Source organism: Eutrema salsugineum, unplaced genomic scaffold (genome assembly GCF_000478725.1).
Source record: "Eutrema salsugineum unplaced genomic scaffold, Eutsalg1_0 scaffold_2, whole genome shotgun sequence".
NCBI lineage: Eukaryota > Viridiplantae > Streptophyta > Magnoliopsida > Brassicales > Brassicaceae > Eutrema > Eutrema salsugineum.
Window position 1 is genome coordinate 12,044,280 of NW_006256829.1, and position 18,247 is coordinate 12,062,526.

At 35.1% G+C, this 18,247-nt stretch overlaps 5 protein-coding genes across 6 annotated transcripts; 3 read left to right on the forward strand and 2 right to left on the reverse strand.

Annotated features, from left to right (window-relative positions):
* The first annotated feature begins 1,238 nt into the window (after positions 1 to 1,238).
* On the forward strand, positions 1,239 to 4,663 carry LOC18017058. The gene is made up of 11 exons (XM_024156578.1): positions 1,239 to 1,469; positions 1,554 to 1,740; positions 1,854 to 1,936; positions 2,070 to 2,170; positions 2,553 to 2,648; positions 2,931 to 2,984; positions 3,073 to 3,221; positions 3,318 to 3,435; positions 3,902 to 3,989; positions 4,115 to 4,348; positions 4,436 to 4,663. Exons 1-10 carry the CDS (start codon positions 1,349 to 1,351, stop codon positions 4,309 to 4,311), a joined length of 1,194 nt encoding a protein of 397 aa, XP_024012346.1. The 5' UTR covers positions 1,239 to 1,348; the 3' UTR covers positions 4,312 to 4,348; positions 4,436 to 4,663.
* A 708-nt stretch (positions 4,664 to 5,371) lies between these two features.
* On the forward strand, positions 5,372 to 6,601 carry LOC18017059. The gene is made up of 4 exons (XM_006401689.2): positions 5,372 to 5,505; positions 5,973 to 6,045; positions 6,158 to 6,213; positions 6,336 to 6,601. The coding sequence occupies exons 1-4, from the start codon at positions 5,450 to 5,452 to the stop codon at positions 6,439 to 6,441; spliced, it is 291 nt and encodes a 96-aa protein (XP_006401752.1). The 5' UTR covers positions 5,372 to 5,449; the 3' UTR covers positions 6,442 to 6,601.
* Positions 6,602 to 7,030: 429 nt separating this feature from the next.
* Positions 7,031 to 8,035, forward strand: LOC18017060 (protein RKD4). Its single transcript, XM_006401690.2, is given in 4 exon segments — positions 7,031 to 7,087; positions 7,090 to 7,193; positions 7,297 to 7,744; positions 7,868 to 8,035. Coding segments are annotated over 4 exon segments (777 nt in total).
* Positions 8,036 to 8,677: 642 nt separating this feature from the next.
* LOC18017061 (uncharacterized protein At4g00950) lies at positions 8,678 to 10,018 on the reverse strand. The gene is made up of 2 exons (XM_006401691.2): positions 9,280 to 10,018; positions 8,678 to 8,945 (listed from the first exon to the last, which is right to left on the reverse strand). Exons 1-2 carry the CDS (start codon positions 9,916 to 9,918, stop codon positions 8,883 to 8,885), a joined length of 702 nt encoding a protein of 233 aa, XP_006401754.1. The 5' UTR covers positions 9,919 to 10,018; the 3' UTR covers positions 8,678 to 8,882.
* Positions 10,019 to 12,748: 2,730 nt separating this feature from the next.
* LOC18017062 (golgin subfamily A member 6-like protein 6) lies at positions 12,749 to 15,538 on the reverse strand. Of its 2 annotated transcripts, XM_024156217.1 has the most exons (4): positions 15,420 to 15,538; positions 14,205 to 15,233; positions 13,296 to 14,125; positions 12,749 to 13,216 (listed from the first exon to the last, which is right to left on the reverse strand). In XM_024156217.1, the coding sequence occupies exons 2-4, from the start codon at positions 15,139 to 15,141 to the stop codon at positions 12,818 to 12,820; spliced, it is 2,166 nt and encodes a 721-aa protein (XP_024011985.1). In that variant the 5' UTR covers positions 15,142 to 15,233; positions 15,420 to 15,538; the 3' UTR covers positions 12,749 to 12,817. The 2 variants fall into 2 exon arrangements, with proteins under 2 accessions (XP_024011985.1, XP_006401755.1); XM_006401692.2 differs by lacking the exon at positions 15,420 to 15,538 and having other exon boundaries at positions 14,205 to 15,253.
* Positions 15,539 to 18,247: the final 2,709 nt, after the last annotated feature.

Below are 18,247 nucleotides of genomic sequence, written 5' to 3' on the forward strand. Positions count from 1 at the left end.
CTCGACGACACGGGAATTTTTGCGAACCAGGGAAGCGTTCGAAGAATGTTCTGTAGATCCCGAGCTCGAGATGTCAGTAGAAGTTACCTCCCTATGGTGTTCGGGAAGAATGGCAACCTCGGAATTGGAAGAAGAGTCGGAAGACATCGTCGGAGAACTCAAGAGAACAACCGTCGACGAGAGAGCACGACGGACGGCGACCGGAATTCTAGAGAATGAGAGAAGAAAATTTAGAGAGAAAGGAGAGCAAATACCTTGGCAGTATGAGCGAAAGTGAGAAATGGGGAGAGTTGAACCCTATTTATAGAAGAAGACTGAATCATTGCGACTTCTCGACTTCCGCACCTCGTAACGTCCTGATTTCCCGCCTAAACCGACGCGCCTTTTCAGTTCCCCGCGAGTGAAAATACTTAAATATCCTTGCCAGGACACCGGAGAAATGAAGAAGGGTGTAAGTCGAGAACTCGACGTCACCGACCTCGGTCTATAACCGATCTAGCTCCAATTCGGCAAAAGTCAGTCAGGTCCATTTGCCGAACTGGGGGGGACATCCTGTTGGTGGTACACTCCGCTCCCCGGTTCGGACCGGTTAAAGATCGAGACTGGCTCAATTGACCCCGGTTTACGATGGTCTTAACCGAAATGGGCATGACCTGACAGCGCAGCCCATGAGAGAAAAGCCCAGCAACAAAAGGCGGTGAAAGCTGAACGAGAAGCCCTAGAACATCTCCTCGCTTATGTACTATAAATAGTAGAATTGTTACTGTAGAAGGGATTTTTGGGGATCCGTAGAATAGAGACCTGAATATTGTATCGAGTTCGTCGAGAGACCTCCGAACTGAACGCATTGAGAACTTAATAAAATTTAATCAACTTAATCTTCTCCGAACTCGAATTACCGAACCAACCTTTTAGTTGAGAACCACAATCAACAGTTACCATCAGAGCGAGTGGGTAACGAGTAACTTGAAGTTTCGATTTTGCACAAATATCATTCGAAGAGATGAAGTTTTTAAGACCATATCCTCCTTGAGATTTTGGTTGTGGAGTATTACATTTCACACGTGCTATTTTTCTTCTAGACACAATATTTAATTGCCGTTTATAAATTTTGACCATTGACCTTTTTAGATATTACCCGCCACCCAGCCGACGAATCCTACGTGGCAGTCCTTACCTCCACCCGAAACCAAACCGAAACCAAACAAAAGAAAACCAAACCAAATCCATCGCCGTCCAATCTCTCCATAGAAAAGTCCTTTTCTTTTCTTCGTTTCCTCTTCTTTATTTCCGGTTGCTAAATCCGATCTCTCAGAGGAACATTTCGTTGAGAAAGAAAAAACAAACGATGCCGTATTGCGAGGTTGTGAAAGAACACGTCGACGCAGAAACGACGCTTAACAATGCCGGCGTCAAGATCTTCTACAGAACGTATGGTCATGGTCCTTCCAAAGCTCTTCTCATCATAGGTAGATATTTCTATGTTTCCTCTATTGAATTTTCAATTGGGTTTTCGATTAAATGCTCAAATTTTTCCCATTTTTTTTGTTCAGGTTTAGCTGGAACCCATGAATCCTGGGGACCTCAAATCAAGGGATTGACCGGAACGGAAAAACCCAACGAAGAAGACGAAGGAATCGTTTCCGATGATTCACGAATCGGCGAAGGCATCGAAGTTTGCGCCTTTGACAATCGTGGTATGGGTCGAAGCTCTGTGCCTACCCACAAATCAGAGTACACGTGAGTGAGAACCTAATTCTCTGTTTTTGAATTGGTTTTTTCTTCGATTCAACAATCACGAAATTGGTTTTTAATTAGCTTCGCTCAATTTTTGCTTTGATTTTGTGTCGCAGGACGACGATAATGGCAAATGATTCAATTAATTTGTTGGATCATTTGGGATGGGAGAGAGCTCACATAATTGGGCACTCTATGGGTAACTTTTTGTTTTGATCAATTCAAATTCCAGACAAATTTTGTTCGAGCAAAATTGTTTTGTCCTAAAGATACTTTAAGAAGTCTTATTGTTTCTTCTTCTTCTTCTTCTTCTTGGGTTTTTGATTAAACAGGAGCAATGATAGCTTGCAAGTTAGCTGCAATGGTGCCAGAACGGGTTCTTTCTCTAGCGTTGCTTAACGTTACAGGTGGAGGTTTCGAGTGTTTCCCCAAGGTACTTGAAACGAAACACATGGCGCTAATTTCTCGAATCTTCCTTCTTTTGATTGCTATGGACTTGTTCATATGTGTTGGATCTGTTGGTTTCTTACATGAAGACAAAGCTAGTTGTTTTTGTCATGATTTGTCGACAGGACTTGGATACAAAAGAGGAAAAGAAAAAAAAAAAACTTGAAATCTGATTGAAACGAAACACATGGCCCTTTTTCATGAATCTTCTTGTTTTGATAGCAATGAACTTGTTCATATGTGTTAAATCTGTTGGTTTCTTACATGAAGACAAACTGTTTTGTTTTTGTCATGAGACAGACACTTGGATACAAAGCAAAACAAAAACTTGAAATTTGATTTCAGCCTTTTGTTTTTATGTGTTTCAGCTTGACCGGCTAACGCTATATATTGCGGTACGTTTTTGGATGGCGAAGACCCCTGAACAAAGGGCAAAAGTTGATTTGGACACACATTATTCACAGGTGGGTATTTTGAGCTTGTTCTTTGATGAGCTAAAAATTCTAAGAACAAACTTGACAGAGAACAAGTGTTATTGTGTTGTTGAAGGAATTCTTTTATTGCAATTATCTTTCTTTGCAAAATTTGGTGTTGTTCGATCAGATGGTTGAATATGCTGAGAGATCGAATCATTCGTCTTGGATAATTATGTTAGTAGTGTAATTTGGTAATCCTAAGAGTGATGTATCACTGTCCAGAGGAAACTTGTGAGGCGATTACGTTCTTATGCTTTTTATTATACGCAGGATTACCTAGAAGAACGCGTAGGAACTGACAGAAGACGGGATGTGTTATACCAGGTGGGCATACTCGTTTTAATAAAGTTACATATTAACCATATGACTAATGATGATCTGAGGGAACTAATGTTTGAGTGATGCGATGCAGCAATATGTAAAAGGAATATCAGAAACTGGAATGCAGTCCAAGCACGGGTTTGACGGACAACTTAATGCTTGTTGGTTACATAAACTCACAAAACCAGAGATCGAACGGATCCGCTCCGCTGGATTTCTTGTCTCTGTCATTCATGGAAGGTATGCATGCGACATTGTCTTGAGTTTGTGTGATCTAGTATAGAAACTTTACCTTTACTCAATCGTTAACTTGAGTACGTGGTGAGTGATATGCAGACACGATGTGATTGCTCAGATATGCTACGCAAGAAGACTGGCACAAAAGCTATTTCCTGTTGCTAGAATGGTTGATCTTCATGGTGGTCATCTTGTAAGCCATGAGAGGACAGAAGAGGTACTTTTTTGTTGTTGTCTTATTTAGTTATGTCTTAACTTGGCTGGGTTTCTTGCGTGCGTCTGATGGATATATAAGACTTAATGCGTCTTTGTCGTTCCCTTAATCTCCTTTAATCTGCAGTAAATGTACCGTAACTTAACATACAAGATATCAGACAGAAATAGAATTAGACTATTCCGAAATTAAGAATAAGTTGACTATGAATTTGATTAACTTATTTAATCCATATATGGCGAAATGGTTAAGGCAGCCAATTTGAAAAAACTATCGACTGATGCAGTAACTGATCGACCATTATAAGCAATCATACTGTTACGTACCAGGCTTTTGAGGCCTTGTAGAAATAGCATTGCTACAACATGCAAGAGGGAACAAAGTTTTCTTTCTTCTTGACTGTATCACCACTACTTACTCAGAACCTGAAAAAAAAAGGATTAAGATACCACTTTCTACTCAATTTCAGGTTAATAAAGCTCTTATCGAGTTAATCAAGGCGTCAGAAATGAAGAAAACACCAACTGATTGGACTAACCTCACCATTGAAAATCCAGGTATAGAAGAAACACACAATTTCCATTGCTTCAGACCATTCTTCTTCTTCTTCTTCTTCGAAGGTTGTTCGGAGACTAACATCAATATTCCACTATTTGCTTGCTTTTGTTTCGTTTTCTCTCAGGTTATTTCAAGAGGAGGATAGCATTCATTAGAAGCTCATCAGAAGGCAAGAATGCTGCCTCTCCTTCGTATTTCCTCCTGGAAAAGTTTCATCGCTGTCTACTTTTCCTCTTCGGGCTTCTGGTTTTGGCTTTTGAGTATGCAAGAAAAGCTTTCAGGGTCGTAAAACCCGTCAAAGTTGGACCTTCTCTCACATAACAAAAAAACCCTTCACATATTTCAATTTGTCTACCAAGTAAGCTTCCTCACCGCTTAGTTATGTCACAATCTGGCTATCTTTAAGCTTTCGTTGAGTCCTCATCGACAGAGTTTTTTTTTACAGGCAACTATATTGCAGTTTCTTCAATGATCAAGCTGATGAAACAGAAACGCTCACAGAAGCTAGAGAAGGAGAGGCTGCTTTTAAAAATGGAAGAGAGATTACAAACTGTTAAATATACACATGTAGAGAGGATCATTACAAACATTTGTTCCACTGTACCTTGTTTACAAATGTAATATTGTAAAGACACGGCATATAAATCTCTAATATAATTGTTCTTTCAAAGTTTCTGCATAAAAGTAAGAATTACAAGTCCTACACAATTGCCTAAAATCATTCACTAGGCTGATTATTATCTCTGTAAAGGATTAAACGCGTAAGATTTTGTTGATAAGGATAACACTAGAAAACAATATGAATGCACTAGAAATCTTGGGTTTTGATTAAACATTCCAGGTTCCATGAATCACCATGTTATTAATACATCAAAGACATGAATCACCCTGTTATTAATTAATTAATCACCATAGTTTCTAGCCACGAAACAATCCTTATTATAAGATCATGAACAAATTAAACGAGCTAATTCTGAAACAGCTACAAGAAACAAAAACAAAAAAGATAAGAAGAGATGATGAGAAGAGGACATACCTGGTACTGCTTCTTCTGTCTGAAACCAAAGCTCAAAGATCTTCTTAGGTGAATGATGTTATTTAGGCTGGATTGTTTAATCTGCAAAACCAGAGAGAGAGATAGAGAGAACGAAGAAGTAGCAAAATGAGTAGACAAGACGAGATTCTGGTTTGTGCTCGAAGTAATATTCCTTCATGCAAAGATATACTCCTCGAATATACCCTTGACATGCCTTTGTTAACGGACAAGGGTATTTTTGTCAATTACAATCACTAGGACAACAAATATTGGGCCGGGCCGGTAAATAAGAAGCTTATTTTGGTAGCCCACTCAAAATCCTGCTTCTGTGTTTTTTTTTTGTTTGTGCTCGTCGGGAAAAAAAAAAAAGTTTCAATTTTTAGGCCGAAACCTCCATTGACGAAGGGAGGAAGCAGCTAAAAAATGGCTGCGACTGTTCCTGCAATTGCTCCTTCTAACCAAACTTGGGATTTTAGCTGGTATGTTCAGTCAATTCTCTTACTTTCTGTTCTACGATCATCTTCTTTGATTTGGGATTCTGTTTTTCAATTCTTCTCCTTTTTAGTGATTCAGCTCTTAGTTTGCGGTTGTTCGTAACGTTTTTGCTCTGTATCTGATGATAGAACATACGGAAATGATTATAGAAATCTAGGGTCTGACACATTTGATTTGATTTGAAGAAATTTCTTTGATCTACATTCCAAAGTTTCGATCTTTACTCACATTAACAGCAACACGACCAAGTTTCATGATCTCCGCTCAATTGGGTCAATTTGAAGTTATTAGACTTCAAATTTAGGGCTTGGCTTAGAGATTTTGATATTAGGAACACACTGTTATAGACTTGATTAAATTTGGTTTATTTTCAATGGGATTTTATGTTCAAAAGTTAGGGATTGTGGTTATCTTTGATGTAACAGAGTTTTTTGTTTTTGCCAATTTGCAGTATCTTGGATGTGAATTTTGAATCTGAAGAACATGCTTTGATTGCTTACACAACATTGGCTGTTGATAAAGAGGTTTGAAATCTCCCAAATCACACTTCGTTTTGTGAATAATTTTTAATTTCCATCAAAAGTAATCTGTTTTTCTCCATCTCACTTATGTTAGAGAATTTGACCATTATTGCAGTTGCAGCCTGATAAAGTGAGAAGAGTTATGTCTGTATCAAACAACAAGCTTTCTGTGTGAGTTTTCTCAAAGTCTTTCATCGTCTTATTTGATCGTTGAATCGCTTAAATCGAATTCAATTAGGCATCTTCGGGTCCATAGAACCTTAGTTTTGATTTTTTTTCTCACCGGATTATAGGCACTTTGAAGCAATAGAGGCAAGGCTTCTTCGAGCATCGTTCTCTGCGTTTGTAGACGTTCTTACGTTGGCCACAAGTACAATTCAAGAATTTGGGCGAAACTAAAACACCAATGTGAAAAAAAGAAGTTTGATTCTTTCTTCATTGCCCTTCAAGAATGCAATTATTGTAGTGTTAATCAAACAATGTATTAGTATCGTGTGACTGAATCTAGACAGATGATAACATTTAAACCTTTTTTAATTTGACTACGTTTTTTTTTTCTTATTCATATTTTCATTTACAAAGTGAACTATAATTAGCAAAGACTCTCATAAACTCTGAGTCTCTGACTATCTTCTCAATCCTCTTTTTCACATCACATGTATCTATGATCATAACATGTAAAACACATGCATCATCTAATACGAGATAACATAAACACTCCATTCATTTAATATCGATTATGAATTTTCACCAATTTAGATCTTATCTACTTTCATGCATTGACTTTGACCAAAGGACGAAGAAGGAGAAGAAAGTATAATCCTCAGCATCATTAAAGAAGCAACTAACTCACAATTCAGCCCCCATGATCACACAATTAATTAAATCACACGGTAATCTCTTCAACTAATTAATGATTATACCCTTTGGGACTCGTAACTCCCATTACATTGCACACAATTTCCTACGAACATTGCAGAGAATATATATGCCTTCGTCAACACACTCCTCTGTTTCTATCTCATAACTGTTCTGCTCTGTTTACTCTCACATCCTCTTCAACAAATGGATCCTAACTCTGTCCTCCCACTCGTTTCTATGAAAATGGAAAACAAGAATGATCCAGATTCGTTCTACGACATGCTCGATAAGTAAGTTGGAAACACATGAATCGTTTTCTTGGTAAACAAGTCATCATTGGTTTGCCCTAGTTTTTTTTGTTCTTTCCTTTGTTAATTGTTTTTCCATCTACAGGTTGCCTCCGCTTGAGTCTCTGCTAGAGACCGATGATTTGAAACTAGATGCAGCGTTTCATTTTCAGTTTCAGTTCAATGACTTTGGAAATTTCTTCGAAAACATTGAAGTGAATAACACAATCTCATCTGACGTGCTCATGTTGACGCAAGAACCCTACATCTCAAATGACTCCTCTTCACCAGTGGCCGTCCAAAACAAAGACTGTCTCAGTTCAACTGAGAGATGCGAGAAGAGAACACGGAGGAAGAGGAACTCTAGGACAAAGAGACAGGACAAGTTGGAGTTGTCTGAGATCAGAAAGTTCTTCGACAGACCAATCATGAAAGCGGCTAAAGAACTCAACGTTGGACTCACCGTGTTGAAGAAGCGTTGCAGAGATCTAGGAATTTACCGGTGGCCTCACCGGAAGCTCAAGAGTCTTAACTCTCTCATCAAGAATCTCAAGGTACAAAACATCATTTCATTAATTAATAACCGTTTCCTTGTGATTCAGTGGCGTTGTAGGGTTTATTACGTTCTTGATTTAGAAATTTAATGAAGATCGGATCAAAACATGGTTTGGTGACAGGGTGTAGGAATGGAGGAGGAAGTGAAGAACTTGGAGGAACATAGGGTCCATATAGAGCAGGAACCTGATGCTGAGCTCACTGTTGGAACCAAGAAACTAAGACAAGCTTGTTTCAAAGCTAATTACAAGAGAAGGAAGTCACTAGCCGCCAATGGTGATTACTACTGAATTATTTTAGTGTTTAATTTCTACAATTCTATCTTATGTCTTCATTTTATTTTAGACTGATGTTTTCTGTTTTTCTAGTGACCCAATTGGTCAATCTAGAATATCTAGGGATTTGTTTTTTGGGTATTTGGTCAAAAGAATATCTAGGGATTATTATTAACTTATTCAGATCCATTTATATGATGAAAATAAGTGGAACGCTTTTATAAATCATTTTGATGACTGAAATCTAGGTTTGGTGAGTTGAATAAATGATTATAAGTTGCCTACGATATAATTCACAAATGTCGTAGTATAATGATTGTATAGAAATGTCTGCTCTATAATAAAACTGCGATTTCCTAACAACTTTGACAAAATTTAGAAAAACTAGCGAAAGTCCATTATAGACAAAGATGTAATATAAGAAACTCTTATTCACCTTTTGTTTTCATCATTTCACATGAGAGAATCCTCTTTATTATCAGATGAGTAGTGATTTAGTGAACTTTTTTTATTTTATAATATTAATTAATATGAATTTTATTTCATTTCCAAATCATTCCAAATTTTTTTTTCATTTTAAAATTATAAATTATAAAATAGAGTAAGGCAATCATGTGATTCAAACTTTTAGAAATCTCCAGGGATTTAACAAACATCATATAAAATGAAATGTAAGGAAGATAAAAAGTGAAACCCCTAATTTTCATTGTAAATTGTACTTAATATAGATTGTTTCCTTGACAGATTGTATATAAATAAAGTATACACAAGATCAGACTAGTTAATTAGTATATTAATCAGTTATAGAATTAGAAGAAATTTTTAAGAGAGATTCGATTTAAATAGTGGAAGAATTCATCCTTTACAGATTCTCTTGCTTACGCCTCCATGGAATCACTTGCTTAAACCCTTCGTAAACCCTTGCCTGCATTTTTAAATATCGAATAATTGGGTTACACAATAACTTCCTCCACCCAAAACTCAAAAGATGGTACACTATTTTTTTAAAGTATATATATATTTTTTAATACTTTACTATGAAAATAGTCTCTCTCTTTTTTCTGTTGTTGTTGCAAAAAATGATATTTCACTGAAAGTTAATCTTTCTAATTCGGAAAATCTCACAAAGTTCTAGAGCTGGTTTGGAATTAGTAAATTACTTAATTAACTCAACTTAAATCGGAAACTGAAAAAGGTTTTGAATTTTGGGAAAAAGTATGTAACTTTGATTTTTGCCTAGCTGGAAAAATGAAACTTACCCAGAAATCTGACTTTGTTGTGTGAGAGAGATTAAAAAGGCTTCCTTTCCTTTTAACCGTAAAAAGTTTCACTTTTGTGCCGTCGTCGCCGGCGAAATAACCTCCTCCTCCGGCCCAATCCCTCCGGCAATCACAACCTTCGTCTCTGAAACGTGAAAAGTCGAAAATACCCTCCGAAGCCTCTTTGCATTTCCCAAAACTTCCCCATCTACTTGACCCAAACAATCTCTTTTCCTTCGCCGGCGCCGGAACACCTCTCAGCTTCCTAATTACAGACGCCGACCTCGGTAGCGACAGCGAACGGCGACGTAAATCGCAAGGACCATCGAGAACAGTCGTCGGAGAAGGCTCGTTCGCCGTCGACGATTTACAAGATTCTCCGGGCAAAAGCAGCCTCGGAGGAAGGTCCAAGCATCTCGCGGCTCCTCTTTTTTCTCCGGTTTGGTTCGATCTCGCCGGTTTTCTGATGGAAGAACGAGGCTTTCCCGGAGCTTCTTCCCATAGAAAAGGAACAGATCCCGCAATATTAACCGGCGGTGTAGCTAATCCCGGAGTTTCATATGCTCTGTTCATCGGATATGAAAACAGAGGAAGCTTAGGCGTTGAACAGAACCGATCTTGATCATTAGCAAAACCCATTTTTGTTTAGTTGTTAATGGAAACCCAATAATGTTTTTGACGTTATATGAAATGGGTTGAGATTAAATAGGCGAAAAGGAAAACCTTTTTTGGAATTGGATTCATTTGAACAAGAAAAAGGAAAAGTTAAGGAGGATGAATAATGGGGAGAGAAGACATGAAGGAGAAGAAAAGAAAATAAATAGTATAAATGAATTGAATTTAAATTGAATAAATAAAAAAACGCTCCTCTTATGAGCTTCTTGTTCACGAGGGATAACCCTTTTGTTTGTTTACTATTGAAAACGACTTGTAAAATTAAGTACCTTCACTATCAACAATTCTGGAATTATATAAATCCCATAAATTATCTGATGATTTCGTTATGCCAAGTTAATGATTAGGTCTCAAAACGTTAAATTTGTGGGCATTTTATCATAATTACTATTACAATATACATGCTTTGTATTAGGCAGTTTGGAATTTGTAAAAAGTAAAAACATAAAATATTATTGGTAAGAAATACAGAAAGGTAATCACGATGGACGTTGAGGAGGACGTGTTAATGGACAAACGGTCAATTTGGTTTAGGGTTTGAAAAAGTCAAAGGCAGCTTCTTTGTTGATGTTCAGTCTCTCTCTTTCTTTGTCGTTGCGTCAGTTATGTTTGTAGCGACTTTTGTGTAGAAAATGAGTGCGAAGATTAGGAGAATCATGCGAATCTCCTGTCTCTTCGCATTCTCTTACTTTCATCTTTCATGCACATATATTTGATGTATGTATATATGTCAGTTTTACTACATGTTGAAAGTTGAAACTGCTAGTATGTGTCTGTTAGAATCTATCCAAAAGTTAATATCACTTCTTTAATTTTTTAATTGTGATGATTCGTTAGGCATAAGGTCATACAGCAACACATTTTCGAGAAATGAAACGATACTAATTTTTAGAAAATCATACTCTTATAATTTTGTCAACACTTAGATTATGAGCCTCTCAAACACAAATTGACCTTCTAAACTAAACTAAAGCTTGGACCATTACCACGACTTAAATGATTGAGATTATTTTTACCCCTAGCACTCAGCTTTATCATTAATCGAGATTGCATAGTCAAAGTATAGGTCATATATTAATCTAGACTTTTCAAATTAGTAAGCAATAAACTTGAAATTGAATTCACACTTTGTTTTTTACCATAAATCTTACTATTCATTAATTATTTTTCGTATAAAAAATCTCATGTAGTGTTTTAATCTGTGTTTGGAGTTTCGGTTCTCTTTATATCTAAATTAAAAGATCGATAGGTTTGATTTTTCATAAACAAAATCAAAAAATTGTTTATTTTTTCCTCTTTTAAAACGAATTGGTTTGCTTCTTAAGTTCTTATCCAAGAGGGAAAAAATTACAAAACTCAAACGAAGGTCAAAATAATTTTTGGGGGGCGAATTTTAAGGTCAAAACTTGCGTTTAATTTTCAAGGTATTTGCAATGCTTATGTACACATTACACTCATGATTACAGATAGTATGATAAATATAATGATTATATAAGTACATAATATGAATCTAGAAAGTGAAAATGACAGGTGTCTCATGTTTAGTGGAATATCTTTTTACATTTCGGGTTTTATTTGGACACGGGATTATATTTTTTTAGAATTTGGTCTACGCCATACAAATTGAATAATAAAAGAACTGTGTTGTGTATAATAATATATTTGTAAGTAATATAAAAAAAAATCATGGTGACTCACTAAGAACTCATCTTGAAAACTTATAGACCATAGTTCAGAGTTTCAACCGTAATTTCAATCATCTTTAACTATTGTGATTATCTTAAAACTTAAAAGACAAACTATATCCAGCGATTTACATAGATTAGTATGAGCTTTTGGCTCAGATTTTCGTTATAAAAAATATACAAACAAAAGTAAGTGACGTTGGTAAGATGAAATTTGAGGACTGCTCTGATTTTAACATGTTAGGTTATGAGAAATTGAGAGGCCACTCACATTAGTCAAATGTTACTTTCTTCTCTCAACTTTGATATAAGATAATACTTAATAGCATATGAGATTCTATGCATCCGTTTAAGAAATAGAAAGAAAAAAACAGTAAAGGGGGAATTATAAAGATAACCATAACGAAGGCCTTTTTTTATTTTTGGCACTTGTGTGCTTTATAGTTTTTAGTTTTATCATAAAGCAATTTGATTGCGTTTACGAAACATGAAGTGTTTACAAATGCAATTTGTAAAGTTGTGGAGAAAACCTTTCTTGCTATCCGCCGGAACCAAAAGTACATATTTTAAATGTCATTTTGATTTTTCTTATGAATTAAAATATCCGAAGAGACCTAAAAGTATAATAATTTTTTAAAAAAATGATTGACTATTGTCTTAACGCATTAGTTATACCTTTTATCAAATATCTCTGTTCTTATAAATATCATATATATTAGAAAATCTTATCTTATGAAGATAATAATTACTAGACTCAACTACCAAACATTGTAGATTGAATAATGTTTGAAGCTTTAACAAAATAAACAAGAGCCAAAGCAAAAACACACATGCAAATGCTTTTTACTATCACTTCCAAAAGCGACATATACATCCAATTTAAGCCCCATCCGTAGCCTCATTATCTATCTAATTCTCTCTATCTTCTCTTTATAATACTTTTTTTTTTTATTTAGTGCTCTTCTAATTAGTTAACCAATACCAAACCGAAATTATAATCTGTAAACCAAACCAATAAGCAGATTGAGCATCTCCACTTTGTTATATTGGAACATAATTTTTTTGAGTAATGCTAGTGCAGAAGTTTAAACACAACCAATTTATCCCTGTATAAATAAGTGAAGTCTCTATATACAAAACCTAAAGAAGATCTGAGGAGGAATTGTAAAGAATTTAGTTTACACGTTTTGTAGCTTCTCATACTCGTTGCTCCATGTGACCCTTCGTTTCAAATGTAACATTCCCTCACGAGCTAATGTCCCTTCAAGATCACCTATGATTCGAGATATCCTAACTTCAAGCCCTCTCTGCACTTCCTGAAACAGACTTTTGATGCTTTCTGCAAAACGTTCTGGATCAAAGCAGCTACTAGAAGTGGAGGATTCAGTACTGATTAAGCCTACTAGAACCTCAACAAAGCCAGAAGCGATCTTCGATTGGATTTCCATCAGTTTCTGTCCTGTTGCCACTATGTATCTTTGAAGCTGAAATGTCTCATCTAAGAAATGCTCTAGTGATATTTTCGCTTCCCCATTTGCTCTGATATTTCCGCTAATCTTCTCTGAATCATTCACATGCTATATATATAAGACAAAAAGAATCAGTTTATGTTAACAGAGATAGTAATGTAATTGATATGAGCAAATGATTGTTTACCATTCTTTTGCACAAATCATCGATCTTCTCTTGTAGTGATTGATACCTAGTAACTTGTTTGTTGAGCAATGTAATGAGCAATAACAAAGCCCTTTTCCCGGTTTCACTGCTGCTTTTGTCAGTCTCTTGGCTCTCTTGTTTTCTGATATATCTCTCAAGCATCATAAGCTGTTGTTTCAACCTTTTGATCTTGAATGAAACTCCAAGAGCATGAAGATCCATTCTCCAAGGTGGATTGCGTGTGATTGATGGCTTTTCTAAGCTCGCACTCTCCTTACCATCTGCATTTTCTCTTTTGGTAAACTCATTCTCTGGTAAGAGACTTTCCTTTTCAGATTCTTCTTCAGCATCAGATTGAGCAGCCTTCAAAGTTAAATGTCTCAGTTCATCGGGAGAATATGATTCCCTTCCTTTATCGGTCGCAAGTTCACTTTCTCGCTCTTCTCGTGGTTCTGTTATTGTGTTCTTTCTTTTACAACTCGTATTGTTCTTGTGGGACACCAAGCTTCTTAGCTGTGTCTTGAATTGCTGCTTCTTCAGGGCAACCGGTTCTTCACCTCTACGGCTTACCAGGCTTTCCAGTTTTGTGTTATTGTGTCTCAACTGTGACATTTCTTGGCTCAGTCCTTCAATACAAGATCTTAACCGGTGTGATTCTAACTCAGAGTTCATCAGATGCAAACACAAAGCTTCAACCTTTTCATCTTTTAGTTTCAAATTCTCTGTAAAACCCTCTAGCTCTATCTCTTGATTCTTCCCTATCACTCTAATACAAAGTTCTTCCTCTCCAAAACTCAAATTCTCACGCTTCTTTACGAATCCATCGATTCCTTTTAAGATACACACAAAATGGAGATTCAGAAGCAATTTTAAATTTGAAACAAAAGCTATAAATGAAACTTGACTTACCTAGTTCACTTAGTTCACCAATAGAGTAGGAATCCATGATTTCTGGAATGACATCAGGATCTTGATTCGATTCCAATTGTTCAATGTGAGTAATGGAATCAACATTGTTAGTCTTACTCTTGCTTGTCGCTTCAAAAGCAAACATGCTTCTTAGTGACCGTCGCTCGTGTTTTCTTGAATTCGATCTCCATTTCTTTGCTTCATTTTCATCTTGTTTCGTTTTGGCCTCTCTATGTAATGTCTGCTTCTCGGTCATGTCCGGTTTTGACTTCTTCAACATCATTGCCAAGATTCGATCTTTCTGTTCCAAATCTTTTCGCATCTTAATGATTTCTAATGACAAGTCTTCAAGTTCATACCCTTTAGCCTCGATTTGCTTATGTGCACGACTCAGTTCAGCTTCAAGCTGTCTCTGGCTAGAAGCAAGCTCAAGGAATGTCTTCTTTTGCCTCCATAGCTCAGAAGAATGTTCTTGCACATCTCTCTCTTGTGTTTCCCTTAAATCTTGTACTTCTTTTTCTGCTTTGACCAGCTTTTCCTCTAACTCTACGCATTTACGCTTCTCTTCTTCTATTGCCTTATCTTTAGATTGCACTAAACCTTCTTTTTCTTTTAATCTTTCTTGCAACTCCGATAAGCTTTTTCTCTTCCTCTTCTCCATGTTCCTTAGTTCCCTCATCAGAGCTTCAATCTGCAGCCTAAATTTGTACCTTTCCTTTAGCCAAATCTGTTTTTGAGACGCGATAATGCGAACTACCTTCTCGTTAGCTTTTGCATCTTCGTTTCTCACTTTCTTCAACTCTGTAATTTCACTATTGGCGTCCTCAAGCCTCTGAAGAAGCTTACCCTTTTCCTCATCAAAGATTTTCTTAAACAGTAAACCAAATAGCATCATTTTGTTCCTCATCTCAATCTGTTTCTCATCTCTCATGGACATGGTTGTTGCTCTTAAAAAGCAACAACAAAACCAATCTCTGTAGAGATGACTAAATTTGAATCTCAGGATGCATTTTGCCGATTATCATCCATCTGACAGGAAAAAAAAACCCAAAGAACTCTTATCTGAGCAATTCCTTCTTAAAGAAATCCAATTATCCAAAGCAAAAAAAAAAAAAAAAAATCAGAGAACAAAATCAAATGCAAGAACTAAAAGGGCTCAAAATGACAACACAAGAAAGTTAAAGAAATCAGAAAAGAAGTTTCCTGAGATCTTACGCAAGATTTAAACAAAGGTGGAGTAAAAATACAAGCCGAAGCACAAGAAAACTGTCTGCAAGTTCATGTGATATGGCATGTTATATTGTTGGGTGGGAGTTACATAAGCATTTTTTTTTTCTTTCTTTCCAGATGGTAATGGCAGAGGAATAAAGTTTGGTGAATAAAATATCTGATACACATGTAAAAACACTGTTAAAGAATCATGTAATGTAGATCATCCTTACAGATAGATAAAGCAAGAAATGTATGCTTCTCCTGGTATTCTGTTAACACAAGGCCCCTAAATTGTCCCCACTTGCTCTCACTTTTTTCATTCCAATAATTTGTTTTTTTTTCTTTTTCTTTCAGTTACATTTTTCTAACAATTGCTTGTTATTGGGAGCAAGAACAAACTAGATTCCTTCTTCTTTATCATCAATTGTCAATAGAAGCCATCAAACAATAACTTAAGTTGGTAATATAGTAAAATCCATTTTTTTCACTAAAAAAGTCAGAATCAGATTGCCACTTAATGAGAACTTAAAAGTTGAAAATATTTTTTAAACTTAAAAGTTGAAAAGGGTACAGAGCTAGAAAAAGAGTTTCTATCTTTTATTTCTGCGACATAAATACTCTTGATCAAGCTGTTATGAAATGATTGATGATTTAGAAATAAAAGAATTTCAAACCACAAATGTTTTTAGAGATATCTAAAATGGACCAAGTAAATTCAATCATTTCATTCACTATCAACATTAACACCATTAAAGCTTTTTGTAATTTCAATAAGAAATTCTGGACTTTTAGGCTTTTTACTTTTAAAGACCTTTAAAAGCCTTTATTGAAGCATTATTGCAAACAACTTGAGAACTGTTTCATTCACTGCTCAACAAACAAAACCACGAATCAAATAGTGAAAAACAAAGAGACTTCCAAATACATACATCCACAATCTAAATCCAAACGCATTTTTTTTCTTTAAAATGAAATGAAATTCAGAAGCTTCAGTATATATGAAGGAGAAAAATGTGATTGCTTGGATTGGAAATGATATAGGAGAAGAAAAGTAAATCAGAGTGAGGAGTGAAAGTAAAGTGTTGAAATCAGAGAGGAAGGATTTGTGAGGAAGAAGAAGTCAACTAAGCAATAGTGCAATACAAAGCTTTTCTCTCTTTGGATCTTGATTCGAGAACCAATCAAGCTCTTTTTTTTCTCCCTTTTGATGAAATTTGTAAAGTTGGGAACTTTGATGGTATTGAATTGAAGTAGCCATTTTAATATATAGCCAAAAAAAAATCAATTTCTATAGCCCAGAATATGAAATAACCAATTTATAGCCCAAAAATGTATATATGTATTTTCTGGATGCATACAGAGAAATTGGAAAAATCCCTTTATATGAGGTTGTAATTTTTTATAAGCACTCTTTTTTAAATAGTACTTATTTATAAATGAAATGTCGAAATTATATTTTTAGATTTAATTTTTTTCGTACTAAAAATCATTGTTTGGAATTTGTCTAGAATAAGATTAAGAAGAGATCCATATGTTTTGGTGTAGGGATTTAGCAGAAATCGAATTGGTGATTTAGGGCTAGAAGAAACAATTTGGGGATTTTCGTGATATGGGGTTTTAAGAAGATAGACGAGGTCATTTCATTTCATGTAGCTGTGCTATGCAACAGAATTTTTAACACCGTTAATCTGTTCTGTTTATCGATAGTTTTTTTTTTGGTTCAGTCAACAGAACTTCATAATTTCAATTTAAAATCAGTTTTAACTTATCAACATCGGTAGACAAAAACAAAACTTATCAACATATATAGGATACTCAAGAAATCATTGTTCCAGGTTCCAAAAAAAAAAAAAATCATTGTTCTATTAAACAAAAATATCATTTTATTTTAACCTTAACCTTGTTTTTGTATTATTGTTTTTTTTTTTCCATAAGAAAGCTGGAGTAGTAGATGATATATGGAGCCCTCTTATGTTAGACATTAACACTTAACTAAGTCAATATTAGAGAAAGCTAACATCAGTGCTCAAGTATTGTATATTTGGTAAGAAGACTTGATCTAACTTTAAAATACGTGATTTATAGAAAAAACAAAACATCATGTATGTTATATGCAAACAATTAATCTTTATATTGCTCGCATTATCCATGGTGCTCATCAACTTATATTGGTTGCATCAAGCCAATCAACCATGCTCATTATTAATTTTCATTTCTCTTTCTAGCTTACAACTGGTTTTTTTTTTCACCATCCAAACTCTGATGTGCTTTAGCCGTATCCTTCAGACTCCTCTCCACTAGTCTCCTACACCATATCTAACTTACCTCCTTTATTTTCTTTTCTATCTTTTCATCGTCATTTAGAACTTCTCTTTTGTCCCTTCTCAGCGACGTCCTCCCTTCTTTTTAACCCATTTAGAGCATCTCCAACCCAGTTCTTAAACCCTCAAATTTAAAGTTTTTTGTGCTCCAACCCAACCTTCAAACCCTCAAAATTTGAGGTTTTGAATAGTAAAACCTCAAATTTGAGGATCCACTATTCAGATCTTTAAAAAACTGTTTTACTTTACTTTTTAGTCCTTATAATTGTAGATCTTAATACATTTTATTCTTCTTTTCATTTTAGTCCATATAATTAGATATCTTGTAAATATAAAAATATCATTTAAATTTAAATATTATTAATAAAAATCAAATAAATACTTAAAATTTAAAATTATAATTATCAATAAAAAAGAAATATTACATAACATTCTTATAATTAAACATAATAAAAATACATCAAAACACATAAAGTAATTCAACACAAAAATTAAAGCTACATAAAAACA